This window comes from Bactrocera dorsalis, chromosome 3 (genome assembly GCF_023373825.1).
Source record: "Bactrocera dorsalis isolate Fly_Bdor chromosome 3, ASM2337382v1, whole genome shotgun sequence".
Classification (NCBI taxonomy): domain Eukaryota; kingdom Metazoa; phylum Arthropoda; class Insecta; order Diptera; family Tephritidae; genus Bactrocera; species Bactrocera dorsalis.
The window spans coordinates 41877580-41902135 of NC_064305.1; the positions used below are offsets into that span (position 1 = coordinate 41877580).

At 35.2% G+C, this 24556-nt stretch overlaps 1 protein-coding gene across 8 annotated transcripts in view; it reads right to left on the bottom strand.

Annotated features, from left to right (window-relative positions):
• LOC105232556 (microtubule-actin cross-linking factor 1) overlaps positions 1 to 19016 on the bottom strand; it is a 152694-nt gene extending 133678 nt beyond the window's left edge. For 5 of the 8 annotated variants that reach the window (XM_049451128.1, XM_049451129.1, XM_049451142.1 and 2 more), the window contains exons 1-2: positions 18792 to 18998; positions 8385 to 8591 (exon numbers count right to left, since the gene is read on the bottom strand). In XM_049451128.1, coding sequence (XP_049307085.1) covers positions 8385 to 8478 — 94 coding nt within the window. In that variant the 5' untranslated portion in view covers positions 8479 to 8591; positions 18792 to 18998. Of the gene's footprint in view, positions 1 to 8384; positions 8592 to 18791 lie in introns of all 8 variants that reach the window. The other 3 variants (XM_049451130.1, XM_049451145.1, XM_049451146.1) reach the window with 1 other exon arrangement.
• Positions 19017 to 24556: the final 5540 nt, after the last annotated feature.

The following is a 24556-nucleotide window of genomic DNA, read 5'->3' on the forward strand; positions in this document are numbered from 1 at the left end:
TGAAGGATTCAGTTATGAGCGATATCTGGGCGCACCCTGTTGACTCATTTTCGCAATCTTTCGAGAACTTGGCAATAGTTGACTTGTTTCACAGTTTTAATTGTCAAACCTCGTATTAATTAATGAGATATGAGTGAAGCAACTTGTGTTAGTTTACAAAAAAATGGATCATAAAGCATTTCGTGTGTTAATAAAGCATTGCTTTTTAGGGGAAAATACTGTTAAATTTAGGCTCTGCATCAGGGAAGTCAACCGTTGAAAAGAGGTTTCCTAAGTTGGAAAGAAGCGAAATGAGTACTGAGGACAATTACGCCCTAAAGAGGTGAACGCCATGTGCAAAGTGCCTGCCTCATAATCTAACAAAAGCAACGAATTGCTGATTCTGAGGAGTGTTTGAGTGAGAAACATGGCTTCATCATTTCACACTGGAGTTCAAACGACATTGTACTTCGCATTTCTGCGAATCGGTAATTTTTTTTCTATAAATTGGTAGTACATCTATGCTAAATTTCACGTCAAAATATTTATTAGTATTTAAGATACGCGTCGTTTTGTGAGGCTCTAAAAGTGAATTCTTCGATTTTTATTAAGTCTGCATTTATTGAACAAAGAAGTGCGATAATGCACCATCTCGTTATTTCGATTGATTTGATTTATAGGAATTTGTTAAAACTGTAAATCGGTAAAAATGATGTTTTTCAGTAAATGTGGGATTTCGGGTTATTTATATACTATTTACAAGAAAATAAACTTTGGATATAAATCAAAGAAAGTGAAGTTATTTCGATTGAATTTGTAAGAACATGAATATTTTATTTCAGCAAGTCAGTTAAACTATCGTAAGTTTTAAGTTGCATCAAACAGAAGAGTGTGCTATATACATACATTAGAGTGTGCCATTCTGAGGAAACCTTTTTTTTCAACTAAAAAACAGGCTCAAAACTTTCGAAAATGTGTAAAAAAAGTCACTCAAAAGATGAGCTCCTAATATTAATATTAAGAGGTGCCTATTTCAAATTTTCTGTTTTCCATATAAATTACATAGAAAAAAAATCATTTTTTTTTTTTGGTGGTTATTGTGCGGAGGTTTTATATGTGCCCCGATGGCTGCCAGTAGGCATGGTAAACTCGATCCCGATTCTACTCGAGAATCGAGTTTTCTCGTAAAATAATCGATTTTTCGAATGTCAAGAACCGATTCTTAATCGACTTCCACTACTGGAGATCGATTACAAAAAATCGATTATTTTACGAGAAAACTCGATTTTCGAGTAGAATCGGAATCGAGTTTACCATCCCTACGGGCAGCTATCGGGGCACATATAAAACCTCCGCACAATAACCACCACAAAAAAAATGATTTTTTTTTCCATGTAATTTATATGGAAAACAGAAAATTTGAAATAGGCACCTCTTAATATTAATATTAAGAGCTCATCTTTTGAGTGACTTTTTTTTACACTTTTTCGAAAGTTTTGAGCCTCTTTTTCAGTTGAAAAAAAAGGTTGCCTCAGAATGACACACCCTAATATACATATTACCAAAATCGGTTCAGTATTTATGTAAGTGTATCTATAGATATTATATATATGTATATAAAGGGTTTCCAATAACAGTGATATGATTCCTTTTTAAAAATAACTAATTATCAAGAAAATTCAAAGGTTTTTTTTTTAATTAATATAAAGTCCAATCTATATAATTAAGTTCAGAATTTAACATCATTCAAATGGCATCTACTTTTGTAGGAACGAATACCGTGAACCCAATTTTCGAGTACTTTTTCCACTAAATCAAGTCGTATGTTATGAATAGCCTGTTCAATATTGACTTCTAAAGCTTGAAGTTAGTGTAGATTATTTTTAAAGATCAGTGACTTCAAATAACCCCACAAGAAGTAGTCTAATGATCACAACCTCTTGGAGTCCACTCAATGTCGCTTTCCATTGACAGTAACGGTGTCAGCAGCTACATTTCGAAAGAAGTACGGACTGATGATTCCACACGACCAAAAACAACACCAAACTGTCAATTTAGGAGAATAAGGAGTGCGTCGAATAAAATTGTCCTTTACATTTTTATCCATACTGTGCAATTAAAAATTTCAAATAAAAAAAAATTATCTTAGTAGCACTGAAATAAATGTCAGGAAATGTTATGCGTACCTTAGAGTACACAAAAATTTATTTAACGCGAAAATGGCAAGCGAATTTGAAGTGCGCGAAAAAACTATTAAAATCTTTCATAAGAAACCGCAGTGATATTTTAAGAAAATTCCCGAAGAGGTAGAGATCTAACCCTAAAACCATTTCTTGCATTACAATTGCTACCTAATGGACGATGAGACCTGTGTTTTAGCGGACTTTTCTCAGCTACCTGGATAAGTATTTTACACATCCGATTTTCGAAGAAATTTTGCTGAAAAATTCAAAGCCAAAAATGTGACAAAATTTCCAAAGAAATTTCTTGTGAGGCAAACAATTTGCGGTTGTGGTAAAAGAAGCAGCTCATTCGATACATGGGGTACAATCAACAGCGAAATACAGTTATGTGAAAAATAATAAGGACGGTTGATGAAGTTAACGTACATCCAAAAATGTGGGGAAATCAACGGCAACTAACTAATCAAATTTATTGAGGACAAATTAAAAATAAGTTTTTTTACAGTTTTGCCCAAATTTTGCTATGTTTTGTATTTTATTTGCATTGCATGCAGGACACTTCGTGATTTATAAAAAAATACAATATTAAGTAAACAAAGTAACTAGTTTTCAATGAGAAGTGATAATATTAATTACTTATTATGCATAAATATCCACCTATGTAAGTGGCATATTGTCTTCAAGGTACTGTAGCATAAATTCTTGTAGCATTGCCACATAATCGGTTGCCTTCATAGTCCCCTGTATCCTATGCAACGACTCCAGACCATTGTATGAAAATGATACCCAAACTATAATGTTTTCGCCAACATGTTTAACGGTCTTTATCGTATACTTAGGGTTATAGGCAGCATTATTCGGTCTTCTTACATAATGAATACCTCGATCAGAATTAAATAAGTTGACTTTTGTTTCGTCAAACCCGAAAATGTTACGTAATTTTTCTTTAGGCCAAAGAACATGTCCTTAGGCAAACTTAAGCTTTTGTTGCACGTTCTTTTTTGACAACATAATCCCTTTTCTCGTGCTTCGGCTCTTCAGATTTTCCTTTATAAGTACTTTGCGGTTAGTTGATGGGTCAAATTACATTTTATAAGTTTAGACGAAATGAATAGATTTTTCTTAACATAGCAAACTAAATTTTCTTGGCAAACAACGCTATTTTTGACTTCCTGGCGAGTGTTTCAATCTGGGAAACCCATTTTACAACCTGTTCAATCAGTGTTTTGGAAGTATTCAGTAAATTCGTTACTTTTCTGTACGAATTCCCCTGTTTCACTAAATATTTAATATGTTCTTGAATTTTCGGATCGCAGTGCTTAGCATTTCCTATATCGGTAAAATAAAAAGAAAAATCAGGTTTAAATTGATTGCTATTAAAACCAAAAGTATTATTCTTGCCTTATCTCTGCAAAAAACACGTTTTAGTAAAACTATTTTCCTTACTGATTTTAAATAGCACGCTGTCCTTATTAAATCGCACAACTGCTTACGTACTTTGTTAAGATCAAAATGGCTTTTTACCCGTTAGTTCTGGGTCGCTACAAATCAGAACATACTAAACCGATTCCTTTCTTCTTCCTTCTTAATTGGTGTAGACACCGCTTACGCGATTATAGCCGAGTTAACAACAGTTAACAGTTTTTAATTTAGTTGAATAAAATTCCAAAAAATTCTTGTTTCGTTTATCAAATTTTTTAATTTAATATAATTTTTTAATACAGCCTTATTTCGTTTATCAAATTTTTGATTTTTATTTTATTTTTTAAAATTAGTTACTATAGGGGGTGGCGGTGTGGGAAACGGGAGATGGAGATTTTGAAAAGCTTTGGCAAAAGTGTCAATTTTATACAAGGGGCATTCCAAAGTAAAAAGGACTATTTGAATCTAGCGCCCCCTGGTGGCGTCATCTATATGTCGACTGGTGCGTTAGAATCTGCTATCTTTACCGATTGTCCAGTGAGAACTTCATGACATTTCATTGATTGGAAGAGAAGTTATTGCGTTGTAAGTATCAGTATCGTTGTGTTATTGGTGCGAAAATGAGCTTCGAACAAAGATCCAACATTAAATTTTGTTTTAAAATTGGTAAAACTTTTACCAAAACGTTTCAATTGATGAAACAAGTTTATGGCGATAATTGCGTATCCTGTAGCAGAGTGCACGAGTGGTTTCAACGTTTTCAAAGTGGTCGTGAGGACATAAATGACGATCAACATGTGTGAAAGGAAAGCATTATGCAGACGTAGAGGCCATTTAAAATACTTGCACCGGCCAACGAGCTAAAACACTCGTTCGACATGCTATTGAACCGTGCAAAAAGCTGTATTGAAGCAGAAGGAGACTATTTTGAATAAAATAAATTGATTTTGCCAAAAAAACCATTTGTTCTTTTTTTTAAGTCCTGTTTTCTTTGGAACGCACCTTGTATAGGCAGTGGAAGTATTTTTGGCCGCTGATTTCATACAAGACCGACGACTGTGTACTGGTTTTAAAGTTTTTTCATTATTGTAACGGAGTAGACTAAAAAACGTGCCAGATCGCTGAACAGAAAACGCAGATAAACATATGTATGTACGTGTTAGATCGAATAAACCGAATAAGAGCGAGATAGCAAACGAGATTGTGATACAATCCTTTACAATCCTGGTTGTATCAGCACACAGGTAGGGTAGAGGGATGTTGCAAAATTTTTATGTGGTGGTTATGGTGTGATGCGCACTCGGTGGCTGTTAGCAGGAGAAGAGAACTGCTCGTATGATGCGTAGTCCTATATAGTAATAACCGCGGGCGTCCTCAAGCCTTACGGTTAACTATGTATTCCTTGTTTCGTTTTGTGTCGTATTCGTTTCAGCGTTGCTTGTAAGCCAGGCGCAGCTGACTTGCTGACATGATGTTGCCATGTTGTATTAAATGTTGACATGTAATATTATAATGTATTGTGGCTCGTCCCACATTTTAATTCAGTATTTTATTAAAAAAAAATATTTGATTCCATATTTTTTCATAAAAAATACTATTTCATTTCTTACTAGAGGACCCGTCCACTGTGGCTGATACATAGATAATACTACTACTACCATCTATATGATTTCTATTAGTTGGATTATAACTAACGGGTGATTTTTTTGAGGTTAGGATTTTCATGCATTAGTATTTGACAGATCACGTGGGATTTCAGACATGGTGTCAAAGAGAAAGATGCTCAGTATGCTTTGACATTTCATCATGAATAGACTTACTAACGAGCAACGCTTGCAAATCATTGAATTTTATTACCAAAATCAGTGTTCGGTTCGAAATGTTTTTTATCGACAAATTTTGTTCAGCGATGAGGCTCATTTCTGGTTGAATGGCTACGTAAATAAGAAAAATTGCCGCATTTGGGGTGAAGAGCAACCAGAAGCCGTTCAAGAACTGCCCATGCATCCCGAAAAATGCACTGTTTGGTGTGGTTTGTACGCTGGTGGAATCATTGGACCGTATTTTTTCAAAGATGCTGTTGGACGCAACGTTACGGTGAATGGCGATCGCTATCGTTCGATGCTAACAAACTTTTTGTTGCCAAAAATGGAAGAACTGAACTTGGTTGACATGTGGTTTCAACAAGATGGCGCTACATGCCACACAGCTCGCGATTCTATGGCCATTTTGAGGGAAAACTTCGGACAACAATTCATCTCAAGAAATGGACCCGTAAGTTGGCCACCAAGATCATGCGATTTAACGCCTTTAGACTATTTTTTGTGGGGCTACGTCAAGTCTAAAGTCTACAGAAATAAGCCAGCAACTATTCCAGCTTTGGAAGACAACATTTCCGAAGAAATTCGGGCTATTCCGGCCGAAATGCTCGAAAAAGTTGCCCAAAATTGGACTTTCCGAATGGACCACCTAAGACGCAGCCGCGGTCAACATTTAAATGAAATTATCTTCAAAAAGAAAATGTCATGAACCAATCTAACGTTTCAAATAAAGAACCGATGAGATTTTGCAAATTTTATGCGTTTTTTTTTTTTTTAAAAAGTTATCAAGCTCTTAAAAAATCACCCTTTATTAGTTAATGAGATATAGCATTTTTGTGAAGCAACTTGCGTTAGTTTAAAAAAAAATGTATCATAAAGCATTTCGTGTGTCAACAAAGCATTGCTTTTTTGGGGAAAATACTGCTGAATTTAGGCTCAGGGAAATCCACCGTTGAGTTGCAAAGTAGGTGCTCGCAAGTTCATAATCCAACAAAAACAACTAATTCTGAGAAGTGTTTAAGTACTCTCTAGTCGCAATAAAGCCGAATGTTTGCGTCGGTGATAGAAATATAGCTCCATCATTTCCCACTGGAGGACAATCGACAGTCATTCTAAATTTCAATCTGTAATTGATCACTTCGTTTGAAACACACATAAAGTTTTCACTGAATAATTTTCAAAAACGATTTAAATAATTTACAAATCAAAATATTGAAAAACAAAAGAAAAATGAATTGTATGAAAAAGTCAATTTTTGGAAATTTCCAATTTTTCGACTCTTTCTTATGAAAGTTTTTTTTTTCTGAACAAACATTCATTTTTACTTAGATATGTATGTATGTATATACAAAATAAAACGTTTGTATGGGAAAAAGAAAAGGACTGTTTCCGGCAACTTTCTAAATTTTTTTTTACATAAGAACCTTCTAATAATAACAAATACAACGAAAAAAGAATTAGTGAAATCGGTCCAGCCATTCACGCGTGATGCCGTGACAACGGAAAACGGGAATCATTTATATATATATAGATTATTCTTCTTTTGACAAATAACTGAAAATTCAAAACAGTTGAAAACAAGAATCAGCTGTTACTTAAGCACTGCTTAAGTCTCCCATTTTCCGTACTTAAGCATAACTTAAGTATGAATTGTAAAACAATTGGGGTACTCACAACCTGTCATAAAGCATCGTAAAATCATAAGATTATAAATTTTTACACTAGTTTAAAAAAAAATTGTTGTTGGCTTACATACAAAAATGTGTTTACACAATTACAATTCTCAATTGGGATACTCACACATAAGTTTTTATACTAGTGTAAAAAATTTGTTGTTGGATTGCATACTAAAATAAGTTTACGCAAATACGACTCTGAACGCTATGTATTCGGTTCGTCATAACTGATCAGCTGATTTCTGTTTACTGCAGTTTGCTTTTGTGTTTTGGTTACATTTGTGTTTAAATTTAAATTTCTTTTGTCGAGGGTTTTCGGAATAATGGAGCAATATAATGTTATACAGGTAATATAAAAATGTGTAATAAAAACAATTTAACTAAGAAAATGCGCTGTTAGACAAAAGCAAATCACATGCCTTCCAACCTGATTGATAAGTAATTTACGACAACAAATTTATAACGACGTGTTCACAACCATTGTATTTTGTCTTAACTTTTGTTAATGACTTATAACATTATGACACGTTGTGAGTACCCCAAATGTTTTCGGACCGTTATAACTTTATGAGACTATGTGAAACATCTAATTATTTATGTTTTATATTAAGCAAAACTTAAGTATGGACCTGAAACCGGGCATAGATCTTCATTTTTAATCACGATTTGTAAGCTAAACACAAATTAAGTTTTCATTGTTTTTTTTTTGTTATAAACCGAATAGAGTGGAAGCGTTGATCGAATTGGCAAACGTGATCGTGATACAATAAAAATTGAGATATCTTGATGAAACTTGGTACGCGGGTTCCTTAGCATAAAAAAGATTACGAGTTTGTAGATGACCGTGATCGGACCACTGTCACGCCCACAAAACGCCATTGACCGAAAACCTATAAAGTGTCATAACTAAACCATAAGTTTATGAGTGGTGGTGTAAAATTAAAATTATTTTTTATTTTTTTATTATTATTATATTTTTTTAACCTCGTATTTAGAGTAGTGTATTGATATGGCAGGGTTACGCACTACCACGGGGAGGCAGAGGCTGGAAATATTTTCACGACTTTCAATCTTACAAATTGCTAAAGCGGGTAGTGTCTTGTAAATGTCTGGTTGTATTTATTTCAGAGTAATATGAACAACTTTTGGCATAAAGAAAAAAAAAACAAATTCTTGTCAAGCTACATATTCGAAAAAGGGGTAAAACAATATATCAAATATATGACGCAGTAATTTAGATCTAAAGCTTACAAAATAACGAAAACATATTAACAATCAATCAAATATTTGTTTTACTTATTTACCTGCTATTCTTAGTACAGCTCTATCTGCGGGATCAAGTTGTAGAATACTAAGTGGTTTATCCTTAGCCCATTCGCTAAGGCTCTCACGATCCATCGTTCCTTCTGCTCGTGATTTTACAAAATAGTTGCAATCAATACTGTCTTTGGTTCATTTTTTACAGTTTATCAAGTTGAAATGAATGGAAATAGATCACGCCCACAGTTGTCCTATAAATTTATATACTATTACATCAATATACAATAAAATGATTTGAATTAAAAACATTTGTTTTTTAAGAGGTAAACTCCTAATTGGATTTTTTGTATTATAGATAAATAAAATAAGTAAGGAAGGGCTAGGTTCGGATATAAGGATCAAAGTCGGGGAAATACCTTCAGGTGTTGACATTTTTTTTAATGTTGCGACAGAATTCAACATTCATTATTAGACAAAATCGTGAATGAATAAAAATTCAACTTTGTATTTTAATAAGTTATGTTCTAGGTCATAGACTCAATTAGTTTTATAACTATATTTTACTTCCGTCAGAGAAAAAAAAGGTATAATAAAATCATGCTCAAACGGGATATACATGCGGTCAATAAAGACGTACCGACAAACGGAGATCTTCACCTACATATATAACTGTAAATTTGAAATAAATTCTACTAGACCTACAAGGAGTTCTAAAGTACAAAGGACTTAAAAAAGAACAAATGGTGTTTTCGGCAAAATCAATTTATTTTATTCAAAATAGTCTCCTCTATGGCCGGTACGGTATGCCGGTGCAAGCTTTTTGAAGCCTACGTCTGCATAACGCTTTCATGGGCAAATGCATTTTTCCGAAAAGGAAGAAGTCACACGGTGCCATATAAGGTGAATACGGGGAGTGGTTAATAGTTAGAATGTGATTTTTGGCCAAATAATCGTCCTACGAATGTTGGATTCTGAGCAATTTTTGGCCGTCAGTCAATTTGTGCGAATCAAACCGTGCACACACCTTTCGTAAGCCCAAATGTTCGGTCAAAATGTGATAAATCGATGGTTTGGAGATGTTCAATTCCATTTCCATGAATTTCAATGATGATTGCAGCGGATTTTGAATGGTCCACATGTTGATCGTCATTTATATCCTCACGACCACTTTGAAAACGTTGAAGCCACTCGTGCACTCTGCTACGGGATAGGCAATCATCGCCATTAACTTGTTTCATCAATTGAAACGTTTCGGTAAAAGTTTTACCAATTTTAAAACAAAATTTAATGTTGGCTCTTTGTTCGAAGCTCATTTTAGCACCGATAACACAAACATACTGATACTTAAAACGCAAGAACTTCATTTCCAATCGATGTAATGTCATGAAGATTGAGATTGCCACAACTGCAAATTGCCTGCCTCTTAAAAATTTTTGTTTGGAAATTTCGTCAACTTTTTGGCTTTGAAATTTTCCTCGAGAATCGGCAGTATAAAATTCCTGCCCAGGTAGCTGAGAGAAGTCCGCTAATACGTAGGTCTCATCATCCATTATGAAGCATTCGAATTTAACAAAATCTTTCGTCAGCTTCTTAGCTCGTTTTGTTTTGTTCGTTCTTGACGTCGTTTCTATTCGGAACTTTCTGTACTTTGTACGTCTTCCACCCAGCTTTCTTTTGCGTCCTGTGAAAGACTCTGAGCAGCCAGCCTACCTCGCCAATTTCCTGTCCGAAATGCTTGTGTCTTTCTTGAGAATGGTCACAACGTTTTTCTTTACCAGTACCTTTCTTCTCGTCAATACGAGAAATGGTTTTAGGGTTAGCCCCTACCACTGCGGCTTCTTTTGAAAAATGCAATTCGCTTGCCATTTTCGCGTTAAATAAATTTTTATTGGATCTAACGGACGCATAATATTTTCTTGCATTTATTTTAGAGCTACTAAATTAAATTTTTTTGTTTTGGAATTTTTAACTGCACAGTATGGAGAAAATGTAGAGGACAATTTTATTCGACGCATTGTTCTTTTTTTCCAACAAAAAAGATAAAATGATGCGTAAAAAGGGATCAGGTCGACCTTGAAAGTAAAATGAGAAAACAGACAACTTACTGTGGCAGATAAGTTAAAGTGAGCGCTTTGAAACTACACTTTCTGTAGGGGCATAGATGTAAAATATTTACCAAGTGGATTTAAGAGTCGAAACCAAACACCGACGGCTTAGAGATGTAGGTTAATTGATGACGGCCTGTCAAAAAGCCAGTATTAACACAAAAAAGAAGGCTGCACGACTTTCTTGGGCCAAAAATTGGGATACAATTTTTTGACAACAGATTATGGAGTCTGCCGAAAACAAATTTAATTTCTAAGCTCACAAAATTTGATTTTCGTGCGGGGTTTTGTAGCAAGGAAAACTCAATTTCCTCAACGTCAGATGGCTTAGGTGTGCTTTACATATCACGTTTTTGGACCTCTACACCTTATTGATGGAATACCCGCAATTATTCTTATATGGATTGCCAAAATTTTCAGGATAACTCAGCGACATTCTAATATTGGTGTATATTATGCTATTCAGCGCGAATTTTTTTTTTTTTTTTTGTTGGCCAATACATCTAACTAACATTTAGGGATTCAACGCTTGAATTAGCCTGGAAAATCACCCGCTTTAAGCCCTAACAAAGCAGTTATGGCACATAATCAAGTGGATCATGAATTATACACTGTTATTTTTTTTAATAATTGGCTATTTCTTATAAACACCACTTTCGAGAAAAATTAATTTGCATTATGTAGACAAAAAATTAAAATTACCCTAATATTCGAACTTTGTAAACAAATTGCTCGTGATTTTATGTGGTGCGTTTTTATTGACCGCTAATTTTAAAAAGAGTTGATGTACAAAACGTCAACCGGAAGATCGGAATTGACGATATTAAGACCAAGGTCCAGACCAACTCAAAAACCAAGTTTTGTTAAAATAGCAGAATTGTTTACATATATATATTGTTATTTTAAGGGGTCAGTATACATTTTTATGGAAATTTATTCTACAATAGAACTTTTTTCACATATCATCAGGTATGTACTATATATAGTGGAGTGTATAAAAAATTTTTTTCCGAATTTTTTAATGACATCTGTCGGAGAAATGGCTGGGTGAATGAGATGCGTTTTTTCACTGGCGGACACGATTTCTCATGTTTCGATCATCTGAAACACAAAAACCCAATTTATTCTTAAAAAGTACGTGAATGGTTATCGTCGCCACTAGAATCATGAAAAAATGTTGATAAATAAAAAAGTAATTAACGTTTTTTTTTTTATTAATTTTTTCCCATGTTTTCTTTACATACATTTTGTAATAACATTGTCAATTATGAATCTAGTAGGGACGATAACCAGGCGTTGTGTGAACATTTAATAATTTGTCAACACTAATATCGGTTTTACGTGGTCCTAGTTTTTTTGGTATATATTTATTGACACAAGGTGGGTCTGTTTTGTTGCATAAAGAGCATTTTATAACATTTTTGGAGATCAATGTATTTTTATCAGCAATTTTGGCAGGATCTTTTCCTTTTTTGCTCACCTTGGATATAAGGACTCTCTTTTCCGGCGTGAAACGTTTTCTCCTTCTCATTTCAATGAAATATCGATGAAATTATTATATATTCGCAGAATTAAATTAAAAACATACGAGAACCTCACAAAAAACTAAAAAAAACCTACGAACTTTAAAATGTGCTATTTATGTGTCCACCTCAAATCAACACTATACGCAATAAACACAAAAACTCAATTTATTCTTAAAAAGTACGTCAAGGTTATCGTCCCTACTAGAGTCATGAAAAAATGTTGATAAATAAAAAAGTAAAGATATCTAAATTTTTACTCAAGTTACTAGTTGCAGACGCGGACAAGCAGGCAGACAGTCACTAGGGTTTCAACTCGTCTCATTATCCTGATAATTTTGACATTTGTATGTATATAACCCCGTATCTAATTCAAATATTTTTAGATGACACAAACAACCGTCAGCTGAACAAACATAGCACAAATTTCACTTTTACTTCTGGAGCTTCCTGCAAGAAATCCAGTATACTCTGGATTTCTTTTTCTCTCCAAAACCAAATGTTGTCCAAGTCTTCCTCTTTAATTTACTTGAAGAAAAATTCGGTTAACATTGCGCGATATCGCTCACCATTGATGGTTACGGTTCCTTCTTCATGGGCCGATGAATCCACCAGACCAAAATCCGCATCATACAGTAATTCGTGCTGGCTTCTTGACGATTACGTGCGGGTTTTCTGTGCCCCTAATGCGACAATTCTGCTTTTTAACGTAACCATCGAGGTGGAAATGAGCCTCGTCCGAAAAGATGATTTTTCGGTAAAATTGACCATTCTCGGTCAAACGATCTTCTGCCCAATCTGCGAACTGTAAAATAGTGAATAGCGACCCATTTCGTAAATTTTAGACTTTGTACTGAATATCTATCAATTCCTGAGTGGTATTTGACGTTTCCAATGTCGAAATATAGATAATTCAAATTTAAAACGTTAAATGGCCCACCCGTTACAATGGCGTTTTAGCTTATTTGCAAGGGTGTAGCAGGACCATCGCTATATGTACATTTTGTTAGTGTAAAACCAAAAAGAAAGAAGAAGAATATGCAATTGCAAAGATGCAAGACCATTTGCAGCAGATTCTGAATTGCCCAAGTATAACAAAAAAAAATTACTCTACAAACCACATTTTAATTGTTAATTTAGGAATAACTTAAAAAATTATATGTTACTCTTAGAAATCATTTAGCATATATTATGAATACTTCTAACGTAATATAAGCTAATTCACCTTAACATACATATTTATTAATTAATAATATTCCTATTTTTGAACTCTTGCAACCAATTGCTACAGAGTATTATAGTTTTGTTTATATAACGGTTGTAGGTATCACCTAAAACTAATCGAGATAGTATGACAAGGCTTTATAGGGGCCGGGATAAAAATTGGACGATAAGCGTGGTAACGTGGCGGATAATAACCACAATAACACTATTTTAAATTCCACTTGATTCGTTCAGTTTCCAGTACACAAATCAAGAATGCGATTAAACTTTGCCTAAATAATATCTTTAATGTGTGCCACTTTATCCTACCTATAGTTGACTTTTGGTCGAAAATATCGGTCATTGTGTATCCAAAATGAGTGGAATTGGGCCAATACTTCCCTGTGCCCCCATATACCTAATATCAAGATTTTCGAACTACCTGGTGATTTTATGCTGGATGTATTGGCCAATATTTGAGTTATCTCAATGAAAATTTTAAAACGAATTTCACTCATAACAGTATATCATTGTGCCTAAAATGGATACAATTGGGCGAAAACTAGACCCAGCTCCCATATAACCATTACATTTCAAACATCCGGCTTATTTTGTATAATGACTATGTATACAAAGTTTGGTTTTTCTAACAAATCTTATGCCGAATATATACGTAGGCCAGTGTATAAGATATTGTGTTCATGAAAATAGTAGAGTAACAGCTTCTTATATTTAAAGATCTTTCCTAACATTATCTGACTTGCCAAGCATACAAGAGTGATTATTTTGGAATTTATTTATTTATTTCATTTATTTAACGCCAATCGGCACTATACATCTAATAACAATTATAATTATAAATAAGACAACAATCTTAAACATATAAAATTAGAAATTAAACACGTAACCTAGTTCGTATGCTAGTATTTTAATAAAGCTTTTTTAACGATCCTTCTGAGGTTCTGTAGAGATCCGCTGAAGAAGTCAATGTCACCGTGCAGAGAGTTTACCAATCTACAGATTCTTTCCTTTGGGCCATTGATTACATAGTTTTTGTTCGATCTGCAAGTTTTCAGGATCCTCATCTGTCTAAGGTTAAGCTCATTTGGTACGATTTCAAAGTCTGCGAGGATTTCTGGTGCATCAATTAATCCATTGAGGATTTTGAATAAGAAGATGAGGTCTGCTACCTGCCTTCGAGATTTCAGGTCATTTATTTTCAGGATTTTTCGGACGTCTGTTGAATTGATATCGTTTCTGTGTCTGTTATGAAGTAGCAGCGCTTTGCAGAACTTGTGCTGGATTCTCTCTACTCTGTTGATCATTGAGTCTGTGAATGGGGACCAAATCACTGTTCCATATTCTAGAATAGGTAGCACTAATGCTGAGAATAGGCAGGTTAACGAGCAATTGTTCTCAAATTCCCTACACATCCGATTAAGCAAACCTAATACTTTGTATGCCTGCGAAGTAATTCTCTCGATGTGTTTCTTGAAATTTAGTCTTCTGTCAATAGTTACACCCAGGTCTCTGATGTCTTCAACTTCCGTGAGTCTTTGGTCGTTTAACGTGTAGGTTAAAGGTACCTGCGTATGCGCACGGGTGAAGGACATCACTGCGCATTTTTTCACATTCAAAACAAGTTTATTTATCTTACACCAGTTATACAGCTCATCTATATCGTTTTGTAAGATGTGAATATCAGAAACGGTGGAAATTCTACGAAAAATTTTTAAATCGTCAGCGTATAATAAGTATTCAGACTGCAGACTCCTCCCAATGTCATTCACAAATATGTTGAAGAGTATGGGTCCAAGGTGGGATCCCTGGGGAACACCAGATGTGACATCATACTCATCTGAAATGTGTCCATCAATTCTTACTTGCAACCTTCTTCCTGTTAGGTACGATCTGATCCAACGTAGTGCATTGCAATTCACTCCATAATTTTTTAGCTTCACCATAAGAGTCTCATGGTCCACTTTGTCGAATGCCTTGCTAAAGTCCGTATATATTGAATGAATTGGAATACCACTGTCCATGGCCTTCAAGATGTAGTTGACATATATATATAAGTTTGTTGTAGTGGATCTGCCACCAACAAATCCGTGCTGCTTAGGAGAAATGATATTTCTAAATGATGATATCAACTGAGGCAAGACAATTTTCTCAAACAGTTTTGCTAAAGCAGATTGGATACATACAGGTCTATAATTAGTGACGTCAGATCTTGGGCCGTTTTTGTGGATGGGACTGATGATCGACGATTTCCACGCCGATGGAAAGGTTCCGTGATAAAAGGACTTACTGAATATTCGTGATAGGTTCACAGAGCCCGACAGCACAGTTGCGTAGAATTATTTTTTTGGATCCAGGGCCAACAGCTGCTTAAAAACTTCCTTGAAGTTCGAAACAAATTCATTTAGCTCCACATTTCCTACAATGTCAGCAGATTGATGATGACCAACTCCGCTGGGGCTCAATGCATAGGTGTCTTTGAAGTAAGATGCGAAGATATTACTAATCTCCGCACCCGAATGAGCGGTTAGGTCATTCCATGTCATGGTAGCTGGGACTCCCATGTCGGTACCCCTTGTGTTCTTGACAAACCTCCAGAATTCATTTTTGTCTGAAGAGACTAGATTTTCCACTTTATTAATATATGACTTGTAGCATATTGCACTTAATTTCTTGCATTCGAGTCTGAGTTGGCTAAAACATCTATAATTTGACTTAGTTTTATTCTTCCTATATCTTATATGTGCAGATTTCTACAATTTAATTTTATTTATAAGTTCTTTAGAGAACCAGCAGGGAAATTTACTTGGTTTCCTCGAATATACAGGGACGAACTGAGAAATACCTTCTTGCACTTTATTATAAAACCAACTAACCTTATCATCCACTTCTTTTATTTTGTATAGCTCAATCCAGTTAGATCTTAAAAAGAAAGCATTAAGACTCACATAGTCGGCGTTCTTAAACAAATAAGAAGGAAGATAGTTTGGTATTAGGCTAGGCTGAAAATCCAAGGAGATCTGCAGAGGCGGGTGATATTTATCCACAGTCGTGAAAGCAAGAGTTTCGTTGATTGAGAGATCCAAATTACTGAAACATAAATCCAACAGTTTATTATTTTTATTCAAGATGTTATTGCATTGTTGACACTCAATAAGGGCAGTGGTATCGTACAGCAGCTTCTCGCAATCAAAGCGCGGTGTACTGCTGGGCAAATTGTAGTCTCCCACTATGATGATCCTTGAATCCGGAAATTTTTCTTTCAAATATATTAATGTTTCAGTATGGGCATAGTATATCTCATAATTAGATTGTGGTGGTATATATACGCACCCAATGATGATACAAGCATTATCACCTTTGATCCTTATGAAGATCTGTTCTAGGTTATTGTTCCCAATGGATATAAGCTCAGCTTTAATTATTCCTCCTCTCTCGCATCCTGTCGAGGTATCTCTGTCCTTCCTTAGTGTGATATAGGAGCTATCGATGAATTCGTTATTTTGAATAGATGAGTAAAGCCAGGACTCTGTGATGCATATTACGTCGTGTGAACTACTTGCTGATGAGGTTAGGAACTCGCTCAGTTTTGTCCTTAGACCGCGCGTATTCTGGTAGTATATTTGTAGCTGCTTTAGATTTCCTTTCCTCGACGACTTGGCGAAAGTTAGTGTTAACAATTTTAGGCGTCCCATTCACTTAAATACGTGGTTTTGTTTTTCACGCCACTTTCATTCAGCAATTTAAGTTTTTCCCTCAGTGATTGTAAATGTGACTGCTGAGCCGGAGTGAGATCTGGCTTGAAGGAGACTCGTGTGTCAGGATCAGGTTTGGATCTTAGTATACTTCTGGCATAAGTGACAGACTGTGCCTCAATCAGCAAAGGCCTAGACCGATCGGGTGTTGGACGTCCTAGCCTGCGTAGCCTGAACGATTTCATATTGTCATGGAACTCTTCAGGAATGACTGATGATAACCGTGCTCTATCTTCTTCTAGACGTACTTTACCGTCTACCGCCTTGGATTCGGTGATATTAAATGCGATCACATTGGCTTCCCGCTTCTTACGCTCATTGATCTCCGTAATAACCTCCTCTGGAGGAAGCGAAGAGAATGAACTTAATTTTTCTTCTATTTCCGCAACTGGTTTATCTAAATGTGGGACCGCGTACCAAGCTATCCATACCAATGGGACGCTTTCCAAGTATCTTTCAGGCAGAAGTTTGTACAATAAATAATAAATCGCCCTCCACCGCAACTATCACAACCAGCGCATCGCAATTCTTAGCGACAGTCAAGCGGCACCAAAAGCGATCTCGGGTCGGCTTTAGTATAACATCCCACAATTTCAGGGTTAAAAGTGGTATGGTTGGATAGAGCTGATGCTCCAGATTAGGATTGTACAAATATGGAAGTGTAGTGAAGTGTAAGTGTATAAAAAGTGCATAATATGAAAGAAGAAGTTACCATAAATCGAGAAATTGCGGAATCAAATATGCGAAATTTTCTACTTTAAATGCAAATATCTCGAAAACTAGAAGTTTGCAGCGGCAATAATTATATATTTTCTTAATCAATAGCATCAGCCCTGTCCAGCCATACCAATTTTAACCCTGAAATCGTGGGATGGTATACTAAAGATACCCGCGATCTCAGCATATGAGATCAAATTGCTTATAGCAGAGGAATGCATAGAAATGCTGAACTGTCATTCTTTGTGCAACCGGGTGCACCTAATCTGGGTGCCGGACATAAAGGGATAGCAGGAAATGAGATGGCCGACGAACTAGCCCGCTCTGCGTCGGCGTCCAAGATGATGGGACCAGATCCCTTAATCGGGGTGGAGTAACACCCTCCCACCCTAAGGCAGCAGGAAATCGCCATGCCAATTAGCTTCTAGGAGGGTACAACCTCTACACGATAGACCCTAGGCCACTGTGCAATACGTCATTAACAATATTTATTTATCTACCTATCCGTACAACCCATTTTAACACCGAAATCAGGGAATGCTATTTTAAATCTTCTCCGAACTGTCTTTTAGACATAAGCTTGCTTAAAAGTGAATACGACCAACCGGCCTACATTGAATGAAAGAAACATAAAACTTCAAGTATCTTAACCCCGCAACTGCCTTTTTATGAAAAATTACGCACCATGCCCAATTAAACACGAATATCTATTAACTATTGTTATACAATATTATATCTTTCAGATAATTTTTAACCTTATGTATAAATTTATTGGCATCACTTAAAGACATAAATTAAATACGTTATAAAGTTAATGAACGATATATCAAAAATATCAGCACTGTAATAAACAAACCAAAGGAATTCTGTCCTAAAAATTCTATCCTAAAATCCATTCTACTTGACTTACGATACTTGGGTTTGATAATGAAATGCATATGCCGGTCAGTAAGAATTTACACTAAATTTCCGCCATCAGCGCATAATGAAAGTAATCCGAATTTTTTTTACATACTTCTTAAAAGGTGTTGCAAATTAACTATTAGCGTCTCTAATCACATCTTTCAATTTTTTGGTAATACTTATATGTGACATTTAAATTTAACCAAACCTCTTTTAAAAAATCTTACCAATATTCATTGGGATATTGCAAATTACGACCGATTTTAAATTAAACACTGGTATATAAGCAGGTAAACACAAATTTTGAGTTCTCATTATTCACTGGTATACATTCGAAATTTCACTTCACCGGTACCTTAATACTTTGCAAAATGTTTGGTACTACGATAAGAAACGAAATTTTCCGATATGAAGTAATTCATTTATATCGATGTTGTTTTTAACAACAAAAAGCAGTGTTGCCGCTCTCCAGCAACACCTTTGAATGTATGTATATACATCCCTTAAACTAATGAAAGAAACTTATAATGCCCTGTATACACTTTTCCGAAAATAAAAATTAATCAAGTCCCCTTCTTTGAACATTTTTCTTGCGGTAGTATTGTTCTTACATTACTTTTATAAGCAAATTTGAGCCTATATTTTCTAAAAAAAAAAATTATATCAAGTGTACGAAAGAGCCAATTATATATGTTTTTCATTCACGAAAAGAGTGCAATATCATATTTTTGTTAATGAATCCATTTGGCAAATTTGGTATACTGCGAATTTCATAAATAATGTTCAATAAATTTATTACTCATCCAGGAAATAAAAAAAAGGAAATCGTTGATTTGGTGAATGTTTAAAGTTCGCGCATCGTATATGTACAATGGCTAACAAACTTAAGGAGAGTGACACTAATGAGGAAATTGATTTACCAGAAGTTCTATCAGATACTTATTCAATTGTGGGCGCCCAATTGTGGATGACCAAAATATTCAGATTCATATTCATATTCATAAAAATAATAAAACATTTGTAGATCCAAACAAACGATCCTCATCATCTCACCAACCAGTCAGAAACACTTGTCTTGCAAAACGAAGTGTTGCTTCAATGAATTTCACAAATAACACAAGTGCAATATGCGTGTTGGTATAAGAACATATCCTAGCACAGAATCTTGTAAGGATAATTTTTTTCTGTTTCTATTTTTTTCAAAAAATATATTGTTACAAAAGTAGTATTAAGTTGTATTTGTATTGCTATATGCATCCCTTATTATGAACAATAGTTGTAGGTATATGGAATAGCATTTGTCTTGTTATAGACATCTGGCGCCGCACTGTCTGCTTGTCGAAACAATAGACATCTGGCGCCGCAGCCGTCTGCTTGAACAATTGCAGATTCTGGCGCCGCGGCTGTCTGCTTGTCTGCATTTGGCGCCGTATAGAATTATGTTCTGGTAATTTCCAGACGCAATATTCTAGAAGGACACGTCGGCATCAGCGAGAAGTGCGTGGCTATATAAGCCGTGGCAGCGCCAACGTAATCAATCAGTGCTAAGAGTAAACTGTTATAGTGTAGACGAGTTGTAAAATAAAGAGATTTTGTTGAAGTGAATTAAACGGCTTTTATTTGTCAATCCAGAGACACGAACCTAGTAAAGTAAAACTAGCAAAGAGTAAATTCGTAACAATATGAAATGAATGAAATAAAATAAAATCTATGTTTAATTAAAAATTAAAATGTAATTTTAATTAATTTAATCTTGTAGAGTTAAACTTATTACAGTAGCTCCAAGCGAAAATCGTACAAGTAAAAAAAATTATTAAATTCCCAAAAATCATAAATAAAATAAGCGCTTCCAAAAAAACTTTTGCATATTTTATTAGTATATTACTACGTAACAAAAACAAAATAATCAAAACTAAATTTTTAATTCAAATACACTTTAAGTGAGGTAAAAGTAAAATAGCATGTAATTCAATGCCAAAGTAAAACTCGTACATTATATAAAAGTGAAAGTAATGTTAATGTTAATATTTTGTATGCATCCCTTTGTTTTTGATAACCATTTGTAATCTATTTGGCATACTTTTAACAAGCTTTTCACAAAAACTGGGTTAAATTTTTTGCCATTCATCCTGGAGGATCCTCTTCAACTCGTCCTTTGAACTTATTGTACGCTGGTGCACTTTCGTATCGAGATAGCTCCACAAGTTCTCAATGGGGTTTAAATCTGGACTCTGGGCTGGTGTATCGATGACATGCGGACAATTATAAAGCAACCACGACCGCACATTATAAGCCTTATGCTTTGGGTCATTGTCCTGGTAAAAATGCAAATTCTCGACAAGGCCCAGTTTTTCTTTACAAAGTGGCAATTTTTCTTTTAAAATGGTCAGATACATAGCGTGATTCATAATACCCTCAATGAAATACAATTCTACAGGTCCCTGTGCAGAAAATGATCCCCACGCCATTACCGATCCGCCACCGTGCTTCACTGTGGGCTTCATATTTTTGGCAAGAAGCGCCTCATTTGACCTTCTCCATACATAGGGTCTACCGTCTGAACCGAAAAGATTAAACTTGCTTTCATCTGTGAATAGCACGTTTTTCCAAAACGAGAAATCTTTTGATTGATGTTCCTTTGCAAATCGTAGTCTTGCTTTTGGATTACGTTCCTTGATAAGAGGCTTTCGCCTTGCTCTTATGCCGTTATAATCAGCCTTATTCAGTATATTTCTTATGGTTAGTGGTTTTGTGGTTTTTCCCCAAATCATTTTCGGCGATTGTTTCGGTGCACTTATAAATGGATCTTTTTTGACTTGACGTAGAATATACTGTTCATCACTAGCAGAGAAAATTTTGTTATTTGCAACTTTCGATCTATTTTTCACAGTTTTATCTCTCTTGTATCGTTTAATGATGTACTGAACGGTCGATCGGCTTCGATCTACAATTTCAGATATTTCCCGAAGCGATTTTTGGTTTTCGTAATGTAATATAAGATGAAAAATTGTGGAAATCATTTTTTATAATTTTTTGTTGGACTTTAACTACGAATAACTTTGAATGAGTTGACTCAGCCAAAAAATGTTCTAGACCTTTTTTGTAGTTCGGTAAATTTCCTATAAGAATAAGTGTTGATTCTCGCTTACCAATTATTTGGTTGTGTACATTAAAAACCCAAACAAAATAAACAAAATTTCCTGTGTTATTTATATGGGAAATCAAAAATGTCGATGAGGCACCTCTTAATATCAATATTAAGAGCTCAGGTCTTACCAGAATTTGTTTTTAGTCATGTCGGATGAGATTTTCATGGTAACCAAGAAAAATAAAAATAAAAAATATTTTTGGCCCACCTTAATATACCATATAGTCATAAGAATCTTATAGTAAGATAAATACAGAAAGGAGCAGACTTCGTCCTGGCTGCAGTTTATCTCCAGGGAGAGACGTTCACAGCACGCCCAGAGGCTGTGGACAGACTGCTGAGTCACTAGGCGACGCGATCTCACAATTGAGGATATCATCAGAGCCATTGTCGGCTTATAGAATCATAACTGTCATAACTGCCCCTGGTCTAAGACGACCATCCCCCCGCTTGCTAGACGTAGGTCCCTGCCCGGCCTCTGGAACCTAACTCTTGGGGGCAGATAGATAGAGTTGACCAACATGATCAAACTGATAATCCCCTATGGGACGGTGGATTGGGCCTCAAAGGCTTCGCAGACTTCGCTGGAGCTCCAGCTATCGAAGCTGCAACGATTTACATTTGCATGTCTTGTGCAATGCTCACATGCCCGATGGCAGCATTGCTCAGTTGAGTTTGAGCTCACACAACTTCACCTAGTAATCGGTCAGGTATCCAACCACATACTGCTGGAAATGACGTAGAGAAAAGGTAATCTCATCCCAGCGGTTGAAAGAATTAAGTAGTGTAATATCATTGATTCTTCTCTCAAGGGACAGCATTACCAAATGGGTAAATATCACCAAGAAGTTCAAGGTTACATTTAGCAGCGAGAGGAGGGAATTGTCGCACGAGTCGTATGACCACGCACCATGTATTTTTCAGGCGGGAGTCTTCGTCAGAAGTCGGTGCGTAGAGATAAACCTATACCGTAACTATTGAATCCAACATACAACACCTAGCGCTAGTCAAATGGCACTTATATCAATCTCTGCCTATAAGATGAAATCGCTACAGCTTCTCTGTAAGGAAAAAGAAGTATAATATAGGAGTACAGATTTTGGCCACAACTCCGAGTCATACGCCATGCCAAGTTGCCAAGACGGTTATAAGGTTTGCAGCAGGTTTAAATATGTAATCAACTTCCAAACAAATAGACGCTCTCTACACGGCCACTGTAAGCTGAAGAAACACTTATATATTGAGGTTCTTGTGTTAATTGTCGGTTTTGGGCAGGGAGCCTGAAACTCCAGGACAGTTGCTAATTGATTGCATGGCAGTCTGCAGACGCAGGATAAAGGCCTTTGGATCCATGTTTCCAAATATATATCAATATATGCTGGGCCTATCAGAGTCTTTTTGATATAGGAGAAGGCACAATAGACCTAAAATAGACCAGAAATTTCTGGCAACTTTGCGCAGTTTGCACGGCTGATGTTATGCCGGCTGATGCTGTTTCATGATGCCTATTCGGAACTGCGCATCTAAATATTTGCATTTCTGAACTAAAAATGAGCGAAATATTTGTAATCAGTATTATTGTTGATGAATTGGAAAGTAAAATCGAACGCTTTCTCTTAAGAGGACACGAAAAGAGAATGAACCGTTCAAAAACAAAAAACTTTAAAGTTTAACCGTTGATTCCAATTCAAAATCATAGAAAGCTATCCGAGTGACGTTTTTTTTTAGCCATTTTGGAATGTCGCGCGATTCTTTTATGGTTATATAAAGTAAATTCGTGAATTTATAAGATACAAACTCATAAATGTTTCCAAAGGAATTGAAAGTAGCAAAACTGCTTATACCTGGTGCAGACATTCATGCAATTATCAACCGCTTTCTCATATCTAAAGCAACAGCTCATAAAATATTTTTTGGCATTGTGGATATTATTTGTTTAGCATTAATGAAATAATGTGGCCTACCGAATTAAGAACAATAGAAAAAACCGCAATTGGGTGTCTAGATGGTACTCATTTTGAATTAGTTATTACAATCGAAAAGGCACCAATTCATAATAATGCAGTTAAGCTTAATTTTGGAATTAGATACAATTATTCAGAGTACTTTCAAAGAAATATTATCTTTATGCCGAATGTGACAATAAATTTCGTTTTTGAATGTATTTATTGGCTACCCAGGAAGTTGCCATGACGCGAAAGTATGGAAAAATAGCCCAATATTCAAAGCTATCACTACTGGCCTACTTAAGCTGGCTGAGAATGCAATTATTTTAGGAGACTCTGCTTACCCAATTTCAAAGTTCCTAATGACTGCATATAGAGACAACGGAAACCTCAACCGGAAACAGAGAATTATTAATTATTATCCTAGCTCAACAAGAGTCCACATAGAGCAGGCTTTTGGTATTTTTAAACATAATATATCATGTCCGTTATTACACAATTTTATTACAAATAGAGAAGCTTCGTATTGCGTGCCTTTATCTATTGGATCTACTAATGTTGATAAAGGAATCCAAAAATAAAATGAGAAATAATTTGGCAACTTTGTTTGCATTTTAGATTTAATACATTTATTTCCACATATATATACATATAATTTATTAAACATTAATAAAACAAAACAATTCACATTAAAATATTGTCATTTCAAATGAAATTTTCACTGTAAACGGAATACGTTTGAACTGAAATGACAAATCGTTAGAACTCAAATGAACTCTTAGAATCAAGCATTCTGCACTTTGCATTCGATAGCTGCGTCACAATCAGTCGGGTTTCATTACACAGTTTCGGCGCATGAAGATTGCGAAACATACTCATGACTTATTTCCAATTCTTA